Below are 15555 nucleotides of genomic sequence, written 5' to 3'. Positions count from 1 at the left end.
GAGCTCCCAGAGCTCTGCCCCAAAATCCCGAGGGCAAGGATGGTGACAGCAGCAAGAGGGGCTCCCAGGGGGTGCTACACGGGGAGCAGCCGGCTGCCAAAACACTTGTGGATTGACTGACAGAACATATTTGGCACAGAAAAACATCTCCCCCAAACCCTGAATCCAGGCACTTTGAAAGCAATACCGGGACCAGCTCAGAGCCAGCTCGGAACCCCCCCGAGCACCTTCCCAGCGCCGCCTCGATGCTCTCCACCCCACGGCACGGAGCAACCGGCCCGGAGCGAGAACACGCAACCGGGACAGGTGCCGGGATGCCGTTCCAAGGAAAAGCCGGGACGCTGAGCCGGGCTGTTTTTTATTTTACCTGGTAGACATCGCGGAGGCCACACCAGGCTCGCAGCGCCTGCCGGCACGCCCGCAGCCGGGCCGCGTAGCACCGCCGCAGCGCTGCCACCGTCACCGTCCAGAGCAGGCGGCTGCCGCCCAGCAGCAGATCCTCCACCCCGCACATCAGCACCGAAGCCATGAGCTGGGCACACGAATCCCCCGGGCACGGCTGGCTGCTGCCTCGCTCAGACGCCTGGCATGAGGCTGCCCGGCTTCACTCTGCTGCACAGAGCCGGGGGTCAAGCCTTAAAACAAACTCCTCTTTCACGGCGCTTCCTGGGCAGATTCCCAGGCATGCCCCGGCTCCTGACGCCCAGCCAGCGGCTGCAGTAGCTCAGCCCTACCAGCAGCTCACACAGCAGCCTTGTCCTTAGCGGCTTATATAAAGCTCTGTTAAGCTGCACTAGCTACCACTATGTTTTCTAATTAAACGTTAACCCTTTTGCCATATGCGCCCTGACAACAGCCCCACTGAGATGCTGCAGAAGGAGAGGAAGGCGCTCAGCGCTGCCGCTCCTCAGTGAGCTGGGCAGGCGCTGCACACACGAATCCCGAGCTATCTGCCTCCAACACCTCATTATCCGCTATACGGGGAACAAAGCTGTCATCGTTTTCTCGCGGCTGAGCCCGTGCTCAAATTATACAGTAGAAATCCTACTTGAAAAAGGCAATTCTGGGAACCTGCAAGTGGAGGAAAGCAGGGGGGGGTTGGAGGGGAGGGTGGCGAATCAGTCCTGCAGAAATAGAATAGCTTGGAAGAGACCTTAAAGTTCATACTGTCCCAAACCCCCTGCTATGGGCAGGGACACCTTGCACTAGACCAGGTCACTCAGAGCCCCATCCAACCTGGCTCTGAACACAACTTGTGCCAGTGCCTCACACTAAAATAGATGCACTAACTTCTCTTTCAGCTCTGACAGCACAGAACCATCCCTCCGTTCAACACTTCCCCCTTGGTTGTTGCATCATATGGGTTAAAAACCCCAAACATGCTTAAGAGATTATTAAACTGTGCTCTTAAACTAACTCCATTAACACAGCACTTGCTGCATGAGGAAAACAAAGCTGGGCATTGTCGGGGAGCTCTTCACAACAGCCCGCAGCAAATAAACACTGCCATAATAACCCACAAGAGACTCCAGCCTTGCCTTGAGCCAGTTTAAAATTAAACAGCACCCTGCCCTTCTGGGGCTTAAAGTGTTAAAGCTCCCAAGCCGAACCTTCCATTTGAGCGCTCTTCCCTATTACAAGCTAAGGGAGGGTGGAAGACAAAGTATGATTAATCTTTTTAAAACCCCCCTCACAGGATTTGACACTTTCTAAGCTTTTTGGGGGAAAAAAAAAAGCTGTGGGGAGCCCAACATGTTACCATCAGCACCTTGTTGAAGAAACTATTCAAGGAGCAGATTTTTGGCTAAAATCATCAGCAAGGCTGACCTGTAAGAGCAAACTCTTGTGCAGTGAATGGAAAGGAGCAGGAACAGCCTGTGTACAAGGCTGGGTGGGCGAGCTAAATCCCACCAAGCTTCCTCAAGGGCACTGCCTGCCTGTCCCAAATGTCCCCACGGGAGGAAGACACCTGTGTGCCCACAGCAGAGTGGAAGCATTCACAAACCCCACTTCATTCCTTATTCATCAACCTGCTCCAAACTGCAGGAGCTCGCGCGCCGTGAGCGCCGCTGTGGCAGCTGGGTGATGTAATCCTGCAGACAGATGCCTGCCTGCCTGTTTGAGACAGGCTTTGGACCTGTGACTCCAAGATCTCCCTCTTCCCTTTCATGCATGACAGAGTGAAAGCAGCCCTGGTCCTCTTGGTGCTGGTATCCCTTGGCTGTGCTGTTGCCAGGGGGTTCTGGTCACTCCAAGCCTTGCTTTCGCACTGGGAAAACAACGACCACATTTCAAATGGGTAAGAAGCTGCTGTAAAGTGAGACCAAGCAGAGGAGGATATGGCTTCTTGTAACAAGAGATAAGCAAAGATTTGGGCTCTACATTGAAATCCAGCATCCATATTCCCACTGCAAGGGTTTTATCATCCCCTGGAATTACTTAGAGCCTGTAGCCACAAAAAAATCCCTCCTCCTCCTGTGCTGCCCACCACTGTGTTTAGAGGACTTTGACAGCAATCCACAGGTACTAAAGAGAAAAGGTTTCCCTCTTCCACTGGGGGAGAGTGGTGACAAATATCCATGGGGTTATTCCAATAGCCTGAGCCAGTCCCAGTGCCAGGCTGGGCAGCAGGGAATTGCCATTCCCTCACAGAACACTGCTTTGGAGAGGAATCAGCCAGGAAAATCTCCAGCAGCATCCGTTCAAGTCATATCCAAATTTAAACACAGAGATAAAAAAAAAATCCAGTTTTCAACTGCCATTTCTAAAAGAAAAGAAAAGGGCCCTTGTAGCTAAAGAAACAGTGCAGGGAACTGTCCTGTGCCAGGAAAATCCAACCAACCCACGAGGAAAAGTTTACGTGGTTTTGTGCTGTGCCTGCTGCCCTCAGTGCCTTTTTGTTTTGCCTTTTTTCCCCCCATTGCCTAACTGGATTGAAAAATAAGGATGATGATTTTCTCTTTTAACAGAGCACAGAAGATTTGTGTGGGGTTTTTTCGGTTTTGGGTTTGTCTGCATGTTTGGTTTGTTTCAATAGCTCTGTGATCCATGGCATCTTTACAGTGAATTTACATGTTCTGCATAGTTATTCTTTAGGCTTCACAAGCTCCTGTGAGCCTGAGCAATGGCCTCAGATACTCCATTTCAGGAGGCAGAGCCAGAGGTACTCAGGCCTTCCCTCCTCGGTGCTCCCAGCTGCTTTTCCCATCAATATTCCCATCACCTTGTGCAGGCTTTATGCTCCTGCAGCAAAGTTACAGCTCCATGGGTAGGCTGGAGCAAGGCAAGAACGTTCTCTCCACTCTGATTCAGGGCACGTGGACTTCAAGTCCAGTCTCGTGAACAGAAACTTCACCCATTTTTTTCATCCCTTGGTGACAGAACAAGAATTAAGTCCCATCTGGAGTTCACCTTCCCAGCTGACCCAAGTACAGGAGTGCACTGTCCCTTGAACCTGAATAGTATTAAACACACACAGAAATAAAAACAGCAAAGGAAGTTTGTGGTGCAAAGAGCAGCTAAATGCAATTTAGGATAATTCTGGTGCAGTTATATGCAGCTGATGAATTATCCATTCACATCAGTCTTAGTCTTTTATTGACTTCCACTCTAAGAGCCTGACTGCATGTGGGTTAGTTTGAAATACCTAAATAATACCCAGGCTCCTTAGAGTCAGAACAGAAAACAAAATTCAGCACGGGAAAGCCAGCAGGATAAATACCCAGGTGGTTTCCAAAGGCTGTACCATCCAGATTTCTATTCTGTGAGGAAAAGGAGGGGGAGAGAGCTCTCAGAAAATGTCTTTGTAGATATATGTACCACTGTCAGGGGAGCACAAGAGACAGCTACTGCAGATCTGTTTGATGTGCAGTCATATGAACAACACAGCATTCACTGCTGATAAGGAATAAGCCTACACAACAGTGATCTAAGGAGGATGTCACTTTAAAAGGCAATAGAAAACTTGATGTGTGGCAGACTCATGCTTCTCCTCACATTATTGACTGCAGATCCAGAATAATGAGTAATAAAAAGAACAAAGGTTTGCTACCAACATAATAGGAAAAGATGATCCCAAGTGGATTCTCAGGCTTCCTTGCATGTTATCTTCTATGCCAAAATTAATGGAATGAGGCTTAGCTGAATTGCTGCTCCTCTTTTCAAAGTTCATGCTCATATGAAGTTCACATGAATGAAGAATTCATTTGCCTGTGAGGCCAGAGGACAAGAGCATCAATCTGCTTTTAAATCTACAATGCAGTACTGCTCCTAGATAGGACTTTTGATTAGGCATACAGGAAAGGACACACACACACAAAGTCCCTGGTGATAGCAAATGAAATTAAAGCTTTGATCATTTTCAGTCTCTGAACCTTCCACAAAAAAAGGTGAGTTATTGTGCAGATGCATAAAATGTCTAATTCTGCAGCTCACAGATGTCTGTCCTGAGCAGAGCTTTAAAACATGCTCGAATCCATAATCTGCACTCACATTGATTACCCCTGATTGCAGCCAGTATTTGTAACATCTCAAAGAGCGAGCAGTAAAGCTCAGGGAACACAAAATAAAACCCAACTCACAGAGAGCCCTCACAAAGTTACAAGAGACAATTCTGTTTCATGGCACACACCACCATTGACATCTGCTGTTACCTCCACTCCAAGGGCTCCAAGCCTGAAGCCCTGGGTGGGCTCAGGGCAATCAGAAGCATCACTGAGGTCTGTGCTGGAACCCAAAAACCTCCTAGTCCTCTGAATTCCCACCAGAACCAGCTGCAGTCCCACTTCATCCTGCTTCACCCAGACGTGTTTCTCCTTTCTGTACAAATCTCTGTGCAGATCTGCATGAAAAGCTTCCCGTTTTGCTCAAGTTAGAAGCCAACAGCACACAATTACACTGCCTTTAAAAATAAACTTAAGACCTGCTCAAAGGTGCTGTTTTGTAGGCGGTTTCACAAGCATGAACAACAGGATTACTTGGGAATTAGGACTTTCAGACAATGCTGAAGGCTGCATATCCCCTACAACTTTATTTTTTAAATTCCTGTCATGAACCAAGCCTGCCAAGCTGTGGGCATTAATGCAATTAACCCCAAATAAAGATGAAGTGACTTTTCAAAAATTGCTTTTGCTGCGCTCTGGCCCTTAACTACCAACTTAAATATAAAGTGAAAGGCAGACACTGGGCACCCTCTCTTTGATGTTCTAACCTCTCAGTACATAAGATGCTTAAGCAGCAGCACCAGTGCACAGGATAAATCTGTAATCCAACCTGCCCTGATCGAGAGCTTCTGACACCAGATTCAACTTCTGGTAAAAGTGTTTGCAAACCAATTCGATTCCTTGAGATTATCAAAAAGAATTAATCATAATGTGCCTCTAACTAACCTACTTAATCCTCTACATAGCACAAATCTGGGGACCTCTCAGAAATTAAGTCTACTCTTCCACAAAGATTTATTTACTGCCATTCACATTATCAAAATTTAATTTAGAAAGAATGAAAGGGCCGTTCTCCTTTAAGGCTAACAACAGCATCCAGCGCAGCTATTTATTTAGCAGGTTCTACACCAGGAATTCCAATTCCCAGCTTTTGCCCACTGAACTGCACCTGTGTCAAGTGCCTGATGTAGCTGAAAGCCACAACTACACCCAAAATGATCCACAGCTCCAGAGGGAGGCTGATGCCTAATGCTCCCCTCTCTGGATGAGGCACAGCCTCTAATAAGCTTATTTAACAGCTGCCTTACATATTTCTAAATGAGGTGCTGCTGTCTTCCCTCCTCTCCCAGAGCCTGGGCTGTACTATATTGCTCTACACTAATAAGGTAAACATAACACCGTGATGAACACATTTTTAAAGATGAACAGCCACAGTGCCAGAAACACGAATTTCCTGCAGTCTGGATTCCATAGTAAACTAATTAGCACTTCACATCAGAAATGAAGTGCCACAGTCTTTTAACTTTATAAATTATTAAGCAGCTGCTGTCTGATTCCTCGAAGAGCAGAATTCATACCTGCCATACCCAGAACTACAAAATCAGGTCAGGTTCAAAACAAGTAGCAGATGCTCCAGTTTCACGAGTCAGGGTTTATCATCTCGACCTACCACGCTATCACCCTCAGAACAACATCACCCAGTTTTCAGATCACAAGCCTGGCTCCTCCAGTGCCCTGTGGCCAGGGCAGCAGGGCTGTAATTTAGCACAGCTCCAGTGAAACCTCACGTGTCCAAACACACAATCAGGTGGGGATGCTCAAGGAGGCTACGTGACATCTGGCAGCAGGACTTCTAATGCAGGTCACTATTAACATATACCTACCCGCAAATTGTATTTAAATGTTTTATAAATGTGTATTTCTAAGGCAGGAGAACTTTACGGCCTCAAAGTCAAGTTTGCAACAAAAAGATACCTAGCAGGGAGAAACATCAGACCTGTGGGGAAAGAAGGATGAGGAAATGGGAGAAAAGAGTTTGATCTGCAGCTGAAAAAGGGTTTGTCTCTATCACACAACAGAGCCTTGAATGCTGTATAAATCCAGGTTTATGACCTTTCTCAGCTGCATGGTGATGGCCAGCAGAGCAGGATGGGGACCAGCAGGAAGGCTGACACCCAGCCAGCCACCAGCACCACTGTCTGCACCTCTCTGGGCACAGAGACCTGCCCAGGGACACAGCACAGCAGGTCAGGATGTGACACTGCCTTCCCTGCTCCAGGATGGGGCAGGACCCTGGAGAACCACCCTCTTGTTCTCTGCCTTGTGGGAAGGGCTTCCTTCTCAAGGAAAGCTCCTTCAGGAGGGGGCAGTCACCACCAGTGACATGGGAAACCATCCTGCTCTTGGGTCTACTCCCAGGTCACATCTGGAGGAAACGAGAGGTCAAATGGCACAGGGTGGAAACGTGGAGCATCCTCAGAGCTGCAGAGACTGGCACCACCAAGAGCGAGGGCTGCACCCAGAGCCTCCCCGAGACAGAGCTGCCACAGGAAATGATTCAGCCCCACCAGCCCCTGTGAGAGGGAGGACACCCCAACCCCCAGCTCAGGGCCGTCCTTCTGGGAAGCATCCAGGGGAAGTGACAGCACAGCAGGGAGAGACTGTGGCTGCCTTTGCAAGCTGAGGCAGGAAAAGCAATTTCTCTCCACGCTGCTGATTTCACCTACCTGAAGGTGCTGATTTCACCTCACTGCTTCCTAACTAGGTCCCAGCCCAGGAGCAGGGCACTCTCGCTCCCATGCAGGCTGTGCTGTGCCTCCTACCCCAATACCAGCCCTCAGAGATGGTCCCCAAGCCTGAGGGGACAGGAGCCTCCAAAGAGGGACTGAGACCCTGCAGAGCAAAGGGCAAGCAGCTATCACACCCCATGAAAATAAATTATACAAAGAGACAAACATCCTCTGCACTTCCAATCTCAGTGGTCTTGTACCTCTACCTCCCCCAAACTGGCAGGGGGGAGTAATAAAGTGCACAAAATGCTTCCAGTATCCTAGTTTAGGAGGCAAAACTGTAACATCTTCTGTGCACTCACACAACACGCTGACAGAATTTCTATCTCCTGTGCCCAATTATTCAGGTGAGTCAGTCCAGTCCCTTCTCCTCCCACCCAGCCCTGCTTGCAGCAGTTTCCCAGCAGCTGGAGCAGCGCCAGATCGCTCTCTGTGGCTGGACACTCCTCCTGCCCATCACCTTACTGGAGCCATGAAGTGCTTCAGGGTCTTATCAGAGACATGGCAGGTTCAAAGCCTGGAGGACCAAAGGGTTCCAGGCAGGTGACACATCCAGCCTCGCTGGTTTGTCCCTGGCAGCAGGAGGGTTTCCTCCCCAGCTCTGGTCACTCAGGTGGACACCGACAGTGCCACACCTGCCCAGCTCCCCTCAGGCACCAGCATGGATGCTGCCACTGCCCTGCTAATGTCCCAGACAAACATGGGGCAGCGTCTCCTTCATTTTCAGTCGTCAAGGAGTATTAAAGGGAGCTTGGAGAAGCCAGGTAATTATTTCTGGATGAAGTATTTCGCAGTAGATAGAAGTACGTGAGGAGCGTGGAAAACCAGGGCTGCCCCAGCTTTATGATTACTTTATAGCCTCATTAATCTGTGGCAAATGGGGCAGAATTAGTACATAACCTAAATACTGGGCAGAGATCTACAGCTCTGTAAGATGAAGCATAAATGAGATAGTAAAGTTTCAGCACTTTTCATGATATATATATATGGACACAGAGACAAAAATAAGAGCCCAAACCTACCAGTTTCCTGACAAGAATCTTTTTAAGAGTGAGAATAAGTGATATCTAACTCTTACAATTATATCCTCAGTGCATTCATTCTCTTAGGATGAGTAACTCAGGATGCTGTAGCCTCCAGAAAAATAATGACTCAGAGCAATGCTCTACCCTTGACTAGACTTTATGGGCCATGCCTAGCCCAGGAAAGGTGTACCTAGGAAAGGACTTGCCCTTCCCTATGTAGCAGATGACAGAGTTCAGATCACTGCACTCCATCAAACATGAACCAAGACAACATCTTGCACGCCTTTGTGCTTCTTCTCCCCCTCCCCAGTTGCAGGCCACAATCCCAGCAGAGCAGAATTCACTCCTGTGGCCGTTCAGCACTTGGCACAGCAGAGCACCAACACTGACACAAGCATTCCATCAAAATCCTTATTTAAAGCAGCCCATCCCCACGGCTGCTGGCTGGCAGGGATGAGGGCAGCAGCACAGCAGAGCAGCTGATGCTCTCCCAGGGCCACCAGCACTCACTCCACCTCCCCCAGGGCACAGCCCCACCACTCCAGCCTGCCCAGGAGAATGGTCCTGTGGACATTTTCCTCTGGGATTTGATCCTGCACAGCCTGAAGACAACAGATCTTGTTGCACCTGCTGTAGGTGAGGTCAGTCCGGATCCTTTGAGGCAGAGCTGTGCATTTTCCCAGCCAGGGGAGAATCACTAACCAGTGGGAAGAAAGAGCACTTGTTAATAGAAGAGGCAAAAATTAATTGGCACTGTAAATCCATATAATAAATTGCCAGCACTTTTGGTGCTACAGAGTGATGTTTTCTGTAAACACAGGTCTGCTGCAATTGCACTTCCAGAGCTAGGAAACACAAAAACAACATTTCACAATGTCTCATCTGTTGCTACAATTAGTGCTTCATTTTATTAACAAAGTATCTGTACAACGCTCATTTGCCAGCTATGGACAAATAAATGGGCAACAACCATCTAAAATTTGAAAGGAGGCAGGTTGGGATGTCTTTAGACCAGATGAGCTCTGGTGTAAAGCATCTCTTGAAGGTGAGCCTAGCTTCAATGGGGCTGAATTTGGCTGAGGAGAAGGAAACAAGCTGAGCAGCTGATGGCATTTCCCCAAAGAGGGGTCACTCCGTGGCTGTGGAGAAGGAAACAAGCTGAGCAGCTGATGGCATTTCCCCAAAGAGGGGTCACTCCATGGCTGTGGAGAAGGAAACAAGCTGAGCAGCTGATGGCATTTCCCCAAAGAGGCGTCACTCCGTGGCTGTGGGGGTGCAAGGAGCAGCTGACCCAAAGGACAAAGAGAAAGAGCAGCCACTGAAAGGATGTTTTCACCCTCACAAGGCATCCAAAACAAACAAGCAGCATGCCATGGGCTGGATCCAAAGCCCATGGAGACCAGGGGAAAGCCTCCAGCTGCCCTCAATAGGCTCACGGGGAGGCCGGGCATGCCTGGGGAGCCCCACGCGCTGCCCCCCAACAACACACCGACCCCACTGGGGCCTCTTCATCTCCTGCAGCTCCTCCTGACACTGCTGCTCTGTTCTCAGCCCCAGCAGGCATTCTGCAGTCATTAGCTATTCAAGCCACCCAAATTATATTAAATACACTTATATAATTTATTTTTTCTTTTACTACGCAGCCCCAGGAACTCATACAGGTTTTGAATCCATTGCTGAGGTAGCTGTGGCCCATAAGATCTGCACCAAAAATCTCAATTCTGCTTCTGTGCTTCACAAGGCTCCTTCTGGAGCCACCACACAGCTCAGTCCTCCCCCAGCTGCCACCCTCACGTTTGCCCAGGAGCTGGACAAGAAATCTGCACTGATACTCCAGAAATTCCAAGTTCTTCTCACCAAGACAGGTCAAGCTAAGACAACACATTTTGCACGTTCAAGCTGAGCAAACCTCCTTTGAAAGCCACGAGTCCTCATCCAATTTTCCCTCCTTTTTTCTAAAGGAATCCCCAAGAGAAGCGTTGACGCCAGCGGTGCTATCAGATGCTGCAGGGTGGGAGCAGTGACGTTGGCAAATGTCAGAAACACAAACAATGAGAGAGGAAGAGGGAGGGAAAGGCAGAGGGGACAGCTGGGATGGCCAGGGGGGCTGAATCAGCTTGTTGAGGTCAGCAGGACCTCGCCCTGGTGGGAAACAGGGACAGGAGCTGGGCACGGAGCCCTGTCCCTGCCAGGTGAGCTTCACACACACCTCACCCCCTTCCCACAGCCCCACCAGACACAGGGGCACAGCAACTCCCCCCTTGCCAGCTCTTCTGTCCCCACAGCTGGTGACATGGCCAGATCCACAGGATAAATGTGCAAGCCCTTCTCCCAGCACTTGTGGAGGGTGAGGACAAGGATGCAGAGGCAGGGGTGCCACCTCAGCCCACAGCTCAGTCACTCATTTTGTAGCTAAGTGGGGACAACAGAAGGGGAGAGGCAATGGTAAAGCCCATTCCCCCATTCTGCCAAAGGACTGTTGATTAAACAGTCTGTTAAAACTCAATATACTTTGGATCCAGTGTTTTCTTCTGGTTTTTAACTCCTTTTAGCTTTTCCCTCATCACCCTGGCAAAAAGGGAAGCAGAGCAGACATGTCCAGAGTGGGGCTTTAGCCCAGCCAGGCTCCCCACAGCTTGCTAATCTCTCTTCTGGCCATCCTGCAAGAGCATGAACTCCCCAGTGGGGGTCAATCTGAAACCACTCATACACTTTACAAGTTATTCCTGCTATAATGGGCACAAATGAGAATTCTGCATTTGTTCACAATTATCCCAGGCAATAACTGCAGTTCCCCCCTCACTTCCAATGGAAACAATGCAGACTGAGGAATGAGTAGTACCTGCTGAAATTTTTAAATGGATGGATAAGAGGGGCTAAAATGGCTTCCTAAAAGAAGAAATCTCATTGCTTCCCTCTCCCTGCCCCTTGGGCTGTAAAGCAGATTTGAAAACTGCCCCTGCCATTATCAGAGCTGTGATTCAATCAGCTTTTCATGGTCCTAATTAGCGGGTATTTGTTTTCATGGGTGTGATGCCTCACTTGCCAAGACTGCAGAATTATAATGTATTTTTCCCTTCCTCCTTGGAGAGGACATGAGACCTTAGCCAGGGAAAAAGGAAGCCATTTGGAGCAGGAAGAGGATGCTTGGAAGTAGAGCTGGGGTGCTTATATTAGGCCCTTTCAGAGGTCAGAGGATCAAACTGACTTTTTTTTTTTTTTAAAGTCTGCTGTTCTCATTCACATTAATGGGAAGAACTGTACCACAAAAGGCCCTCTGCCTGCCTGTTTGAGCAGGTCACTCTGTCCTGCCCAGCTGGTCCTGGAGGATGCTCCCAGAACCCAACTCCCATCCTGGGCACGTGGCTGGGGGGGGACAGGGGACATCCAGCCCAGGGACACCAGAGCACCTGGTCCTCCTCTCCCTACAGTTCCACACCAGGAGGAGGGAGAACTTCCAGCTGCTTCTGACTGGACCCTGCTGCACCCAGTTTCATTCCCTCCTTGTAGCTGGTGCTACATTTTCAAATCCTCAGGGAGTTAAAACCTTTCCCCCTTCCCCTGCTGCTGAATGTTGAATCAAATAATGCCTCCCCCCCGCCAAGAACACAGCAGCCACGGGACTACAACTCCTGCTTCTGTATTGCTAAGTGGTGCACCGGCCTTACAGCAGGTAAAATTGTAGCACAGCACCATCTGTTTCCCAATATGCTCGCTGCCAGCTTCCATTGCAGGGATTTACTCCCACAGCCCTTCCAAGGCAGAGCTGAGCTGCTGGGCAGAGCATCTGTCACAAGAGAAAGGGATCTGTCACCTGCCCACTGCCCGCTTGGGACACAACCTGCTGAAAGTGGGGACAGAACATTTATTTTCTGCACAGGCTCACAGTGCCAGCTCCAGTGAATAGCGCTTGATGATGCTACACATCCTTAAAATATTGCAGGGGAAGGCACATTTTCCAGCTGTTTGTGCCTTGTGCCAGAGCACGTTTAGATCAGCAGTTTCTCTTCTAAATATTCCGGGGGCTGCTGCAAATTTTCCACTGTGATTAAGCAGAAGGAGAAAAGCAGCCAAGAGTTCCACATCTTTAGATTGAAATTCAAGGGACTTGTACACAAGCACTTGAGAAAGCCTCAGACGTCAGTCAGGCAGCTCCCAGCCTCTTGTGTGTCATGGTTTCAGATCTCAGACAGCGACCAAAGCACCAGGGGGCTCAGCACAGAGCAAGCCCGGGGGTGGCAGTCCCCAGGGGGAGCTCAGGGGGTGCCAAGCCCCAGTGCTGGGGGCACAGAGCCCTCCCAGGGCTGCCCCACCTGCAGCTCCCCTGAGCTACTGCTGGGCAGGCTGGCAGGCAACAGAGCAGAGCCCACACCCCAGCTCGACCCAAATTCTGCTGTTCTCCCTGCAGAGCAGCTGGTGGGGCTCTGTGCTCAGCAAGGGCAGCTGAGCCCTCGGCAGCTGGAGCAGCTCCGGCTGCAGCAAGAATTTTGGGGCTGTGAGCCTCCGTCCCCTCAACACCCGCAGTCACCAACACGTCCAAATGGCCAGCTGACCCCCAGCCAGCCCAGCACCAGGAGCCACACTGTCACCACATTTCTCTTCACAGAGACAAGCAAGGCACAATTCTTCCCAAGAATATTTCTGGGTTTCACATTCTCTGAACATCGGAGAAAAAACCCCACAATTCTTATCTTATTTGCTGTGCCTGTGTTGTGCTGAAGTAGAATGCAATGTGGAGATTGTCTACCCAGAGTGATGGTTTTTGTTTCCTTGGCCTATCAGGGCCAAGTGTGTGTGTGTGTCGGGACTGACAGTCACAAAATTCTGTGCAGTGATGTGCAGAGTTAAGTGCTTAGCAAATTCAGGTTAAATATAATATACGATAATACAGTATAATAAAGTAATTAATTAACCTTCTGATAAGATGAAGTCAAACACATCATTCTCTCCCCTCCATGGAGCAGGCTGCAAACTCAATACCACACCAGGAGCAGCTCTGCCATGAGCAACACCCATGCAAAAAATAAACCTGGGAGAGGGAGAGCCCTCTGAACACCCTTCATGCTCTGTCCCCTCTGACCCAAGCTCCAGGAGCACCTCCACCAACCACAGGGACATCCCCCAACTCCCACAGTGGTAACAATCTCCCAGGTTCAATCAGCTCATCCACTCCAAGTTCCTCTCACCTGAGACTCAGCAGACAGGCACCTCCTGGAAGGGAAAGCTGCTTGCACTGCTCACCCTCTGCCCCACGCCATAAAACCCTCCTGGATCTGGATGCTGTGCTCAGTGCCCCCAGCCAGGCTCGGCTCCTCTGCACAGCTCGCCCGGGTGGCTGTCGCTGGCCAAAGGCTGCTGGCCACACACCAGGGCTGGCTGCAGGCAGGGGAATTCCTGGGAGAAGGGGCCAAGCACCTCCCAGGGCAGCCGGGACAAGAGAGCGCCTGTCAGCAGACGAAAGCAATGAGCAAACTGGTTCAGCCTGTTGCTGCCTCTGCTGAGGGCCAGCCCGGCACGGGAGGTGTGCAAGTCATGTGTTTGCTCCTGCCCCAGCCTGGAAAAGAAAAAGAACAAACCCAAAAAATCAAGTGGTTTCGTAGGATTTAAGACTTTCACCTAATTACCTTGAAGGAGGTTATCTGATGACTGAAATAAGGGCAAAACAAGACCTAGAATTTCAATGCCAAAGCTGTAGCAAAACAAATCCTTCCTCCCCCCAGATTATTTTTTACATATAAGCACCTCCTCTTGTACAGCCCTAATTTTATTGTTCAGTCAGGAATGGGGAGTCTTGTTTCCACTTCTCTTCCCTCCAGCCCCATCAATGTCACAGGCTGTAAGAAATCAAGACAACAGCACCACTTTACAAACAACCTGCCCTCATCTCCCACAGAAGGAAAGGAGAGGATCCATCAATGCTTCAAGAAGCTCCAGCTGATCTGGAAGTACAACCTGTTCTACTCTTATACCTTAAATATCTCAACTCCCATGGTTGCAGGTTTCAGTAGCTGCTTTGTTGCCGAAGGGATGCACCACACAAAAGCACCAAAACACACAGCAACCAGCTCTGAGCCAGCACAGAGCCAAGGGAAAGGCTGATTCCAAGCCAAGCCAGCCTGGCACAGGAGCCACTGGCCCACCTGTGGCTGTGGGACTCCCCCTCAATGCCACCAGAGACAATCTCACTTCAGTTCTCCAAGAGAGCCCCCACGAGCTCAGATCTTGGGATGCTTTTTCTCATTTCTCCAATAAAATAACTTCTGAGGGAGAAGTCGTTGGCCACCTCATTCTTCATCACTGCAGCTGTTAGTGCCTGTGCTTTGCTGCATTCCAGCAGAGACCTGCTTGGGGAGAGGTTCACCTGCTTCACTGTGCTTCCCAGAGCTGTGTGTGTGAAATCAGCACCTCCAAAGGAGCCACTGCCTTGCCTACAGCACCCAGAATGCTCCACTTGGAGATTCTGACATTCAGGGTTTAAAACATCTGTGCATGAGTGCACTTCTGCCTGCTGCTGGACTGCTCTGCTGGGAGAAACCTAATCAATTTATCCTCACAGTTCTCCAGCCTTTGCTCATCCTCAGTTTTATGCACCATGTATGGATTTAATCCTTTTCATTATTTCATATTTTTGCAGTGTCTTTATAGGACACTACAAGGCAGAATATCTATTTTCCCTTGCAAAAAACCTCACGCATCCTAAATGGAAACATTTTTCCAGATTTTTACCCACAGTCACACAGAGCAACCTCCATGTCCCAGCCTGTGAGAGCAGACAGGGATTACAGAAAACACCAGGACACAGCCAAGACCCTGGCACAGACTGAACCCCAGCACAGCTCCATGGTGACATTCCCGTGTCCCCCAGCCCTGCAGCCACTCCTGCTGCATGCCTTGGTTCAGTCCAATGCAAACCCCTCCTTGCTTAGCATATTTTAAGTTCATCTTTGCATAATCCTTCCCTCCATTAGGCTAATGAATGAAACGCTTCCAAGGAGCAGAAACACACTTGTTACCAAATTACAAGAGTCAGGCTGAAGCAGATCCTTTAAGCAAACACATCCTGACTAAGCTCTTCTAACCCTGTTTACCCAATCTCCCTCCTCCAGCCCTTGGGTATCCCCAAAAAGCAGCAGCACTTTTGCAGGACCGGTCTTTCCATGGCCCAGGGCACTGGTGACTGTTTCAAGCCTGCCCTTATGCAAGGAATCTGTCCAATTCCCCTCCTGGGTGAATTCTGCTGGGCTCCTCTCCTGCATCCACACACCTGCTCTTAGACAGGGCAGCTCCAGCATTAAAAAC

At 49.7% G+C, this 15555-nt stretch overlaps 1 protein-coding gene across 2 annotated transcripts in view; it reads right to left on the bottom strand.

The window, feature by feature from the left end:
* FRMD4B (FERM domain containing 4B) overlaps positions 1-1024 on the bottom strand; it is an 80329-nt gene extending 79305 nt beyond the window's left edge. For both annotated transcript variants that reach the window (XM_041425998.1, XM_041425999.1), the window contains exon 1: positions 368-1024. In XM_041425998.1, coding sequence (XP_041281932.1) covers positions 368-529 — 162 coding nt within the window. In that variant the 5' untranslated portion in view covers positions 530-1024. The remainder of the gene's footprint in view (positions 1-367) is intronic.
* Positions 1025-15555: the final 14531 nt, after the last annotated feature.

Source organism: Onychostruthus taczanowskii, unplaced genomic scaffold (assembly GCF_017590055.1).
Source record: "Onychostruthus taczanowskii isolate IOZ18803 unplaced genomic scaffold, ASM1759005v1 scaffold9, whole genome shotgun sequence".
Lineage (NCBI taxonomy): Eukaryota > Metazoa > Chordata > Aves > Passeriformes > Passeridae > Onychostruthus > Onychostruthus taczanowskii.
This window is presented reverse-complemented; position numbering and strand designations above follow the sequence as displayed.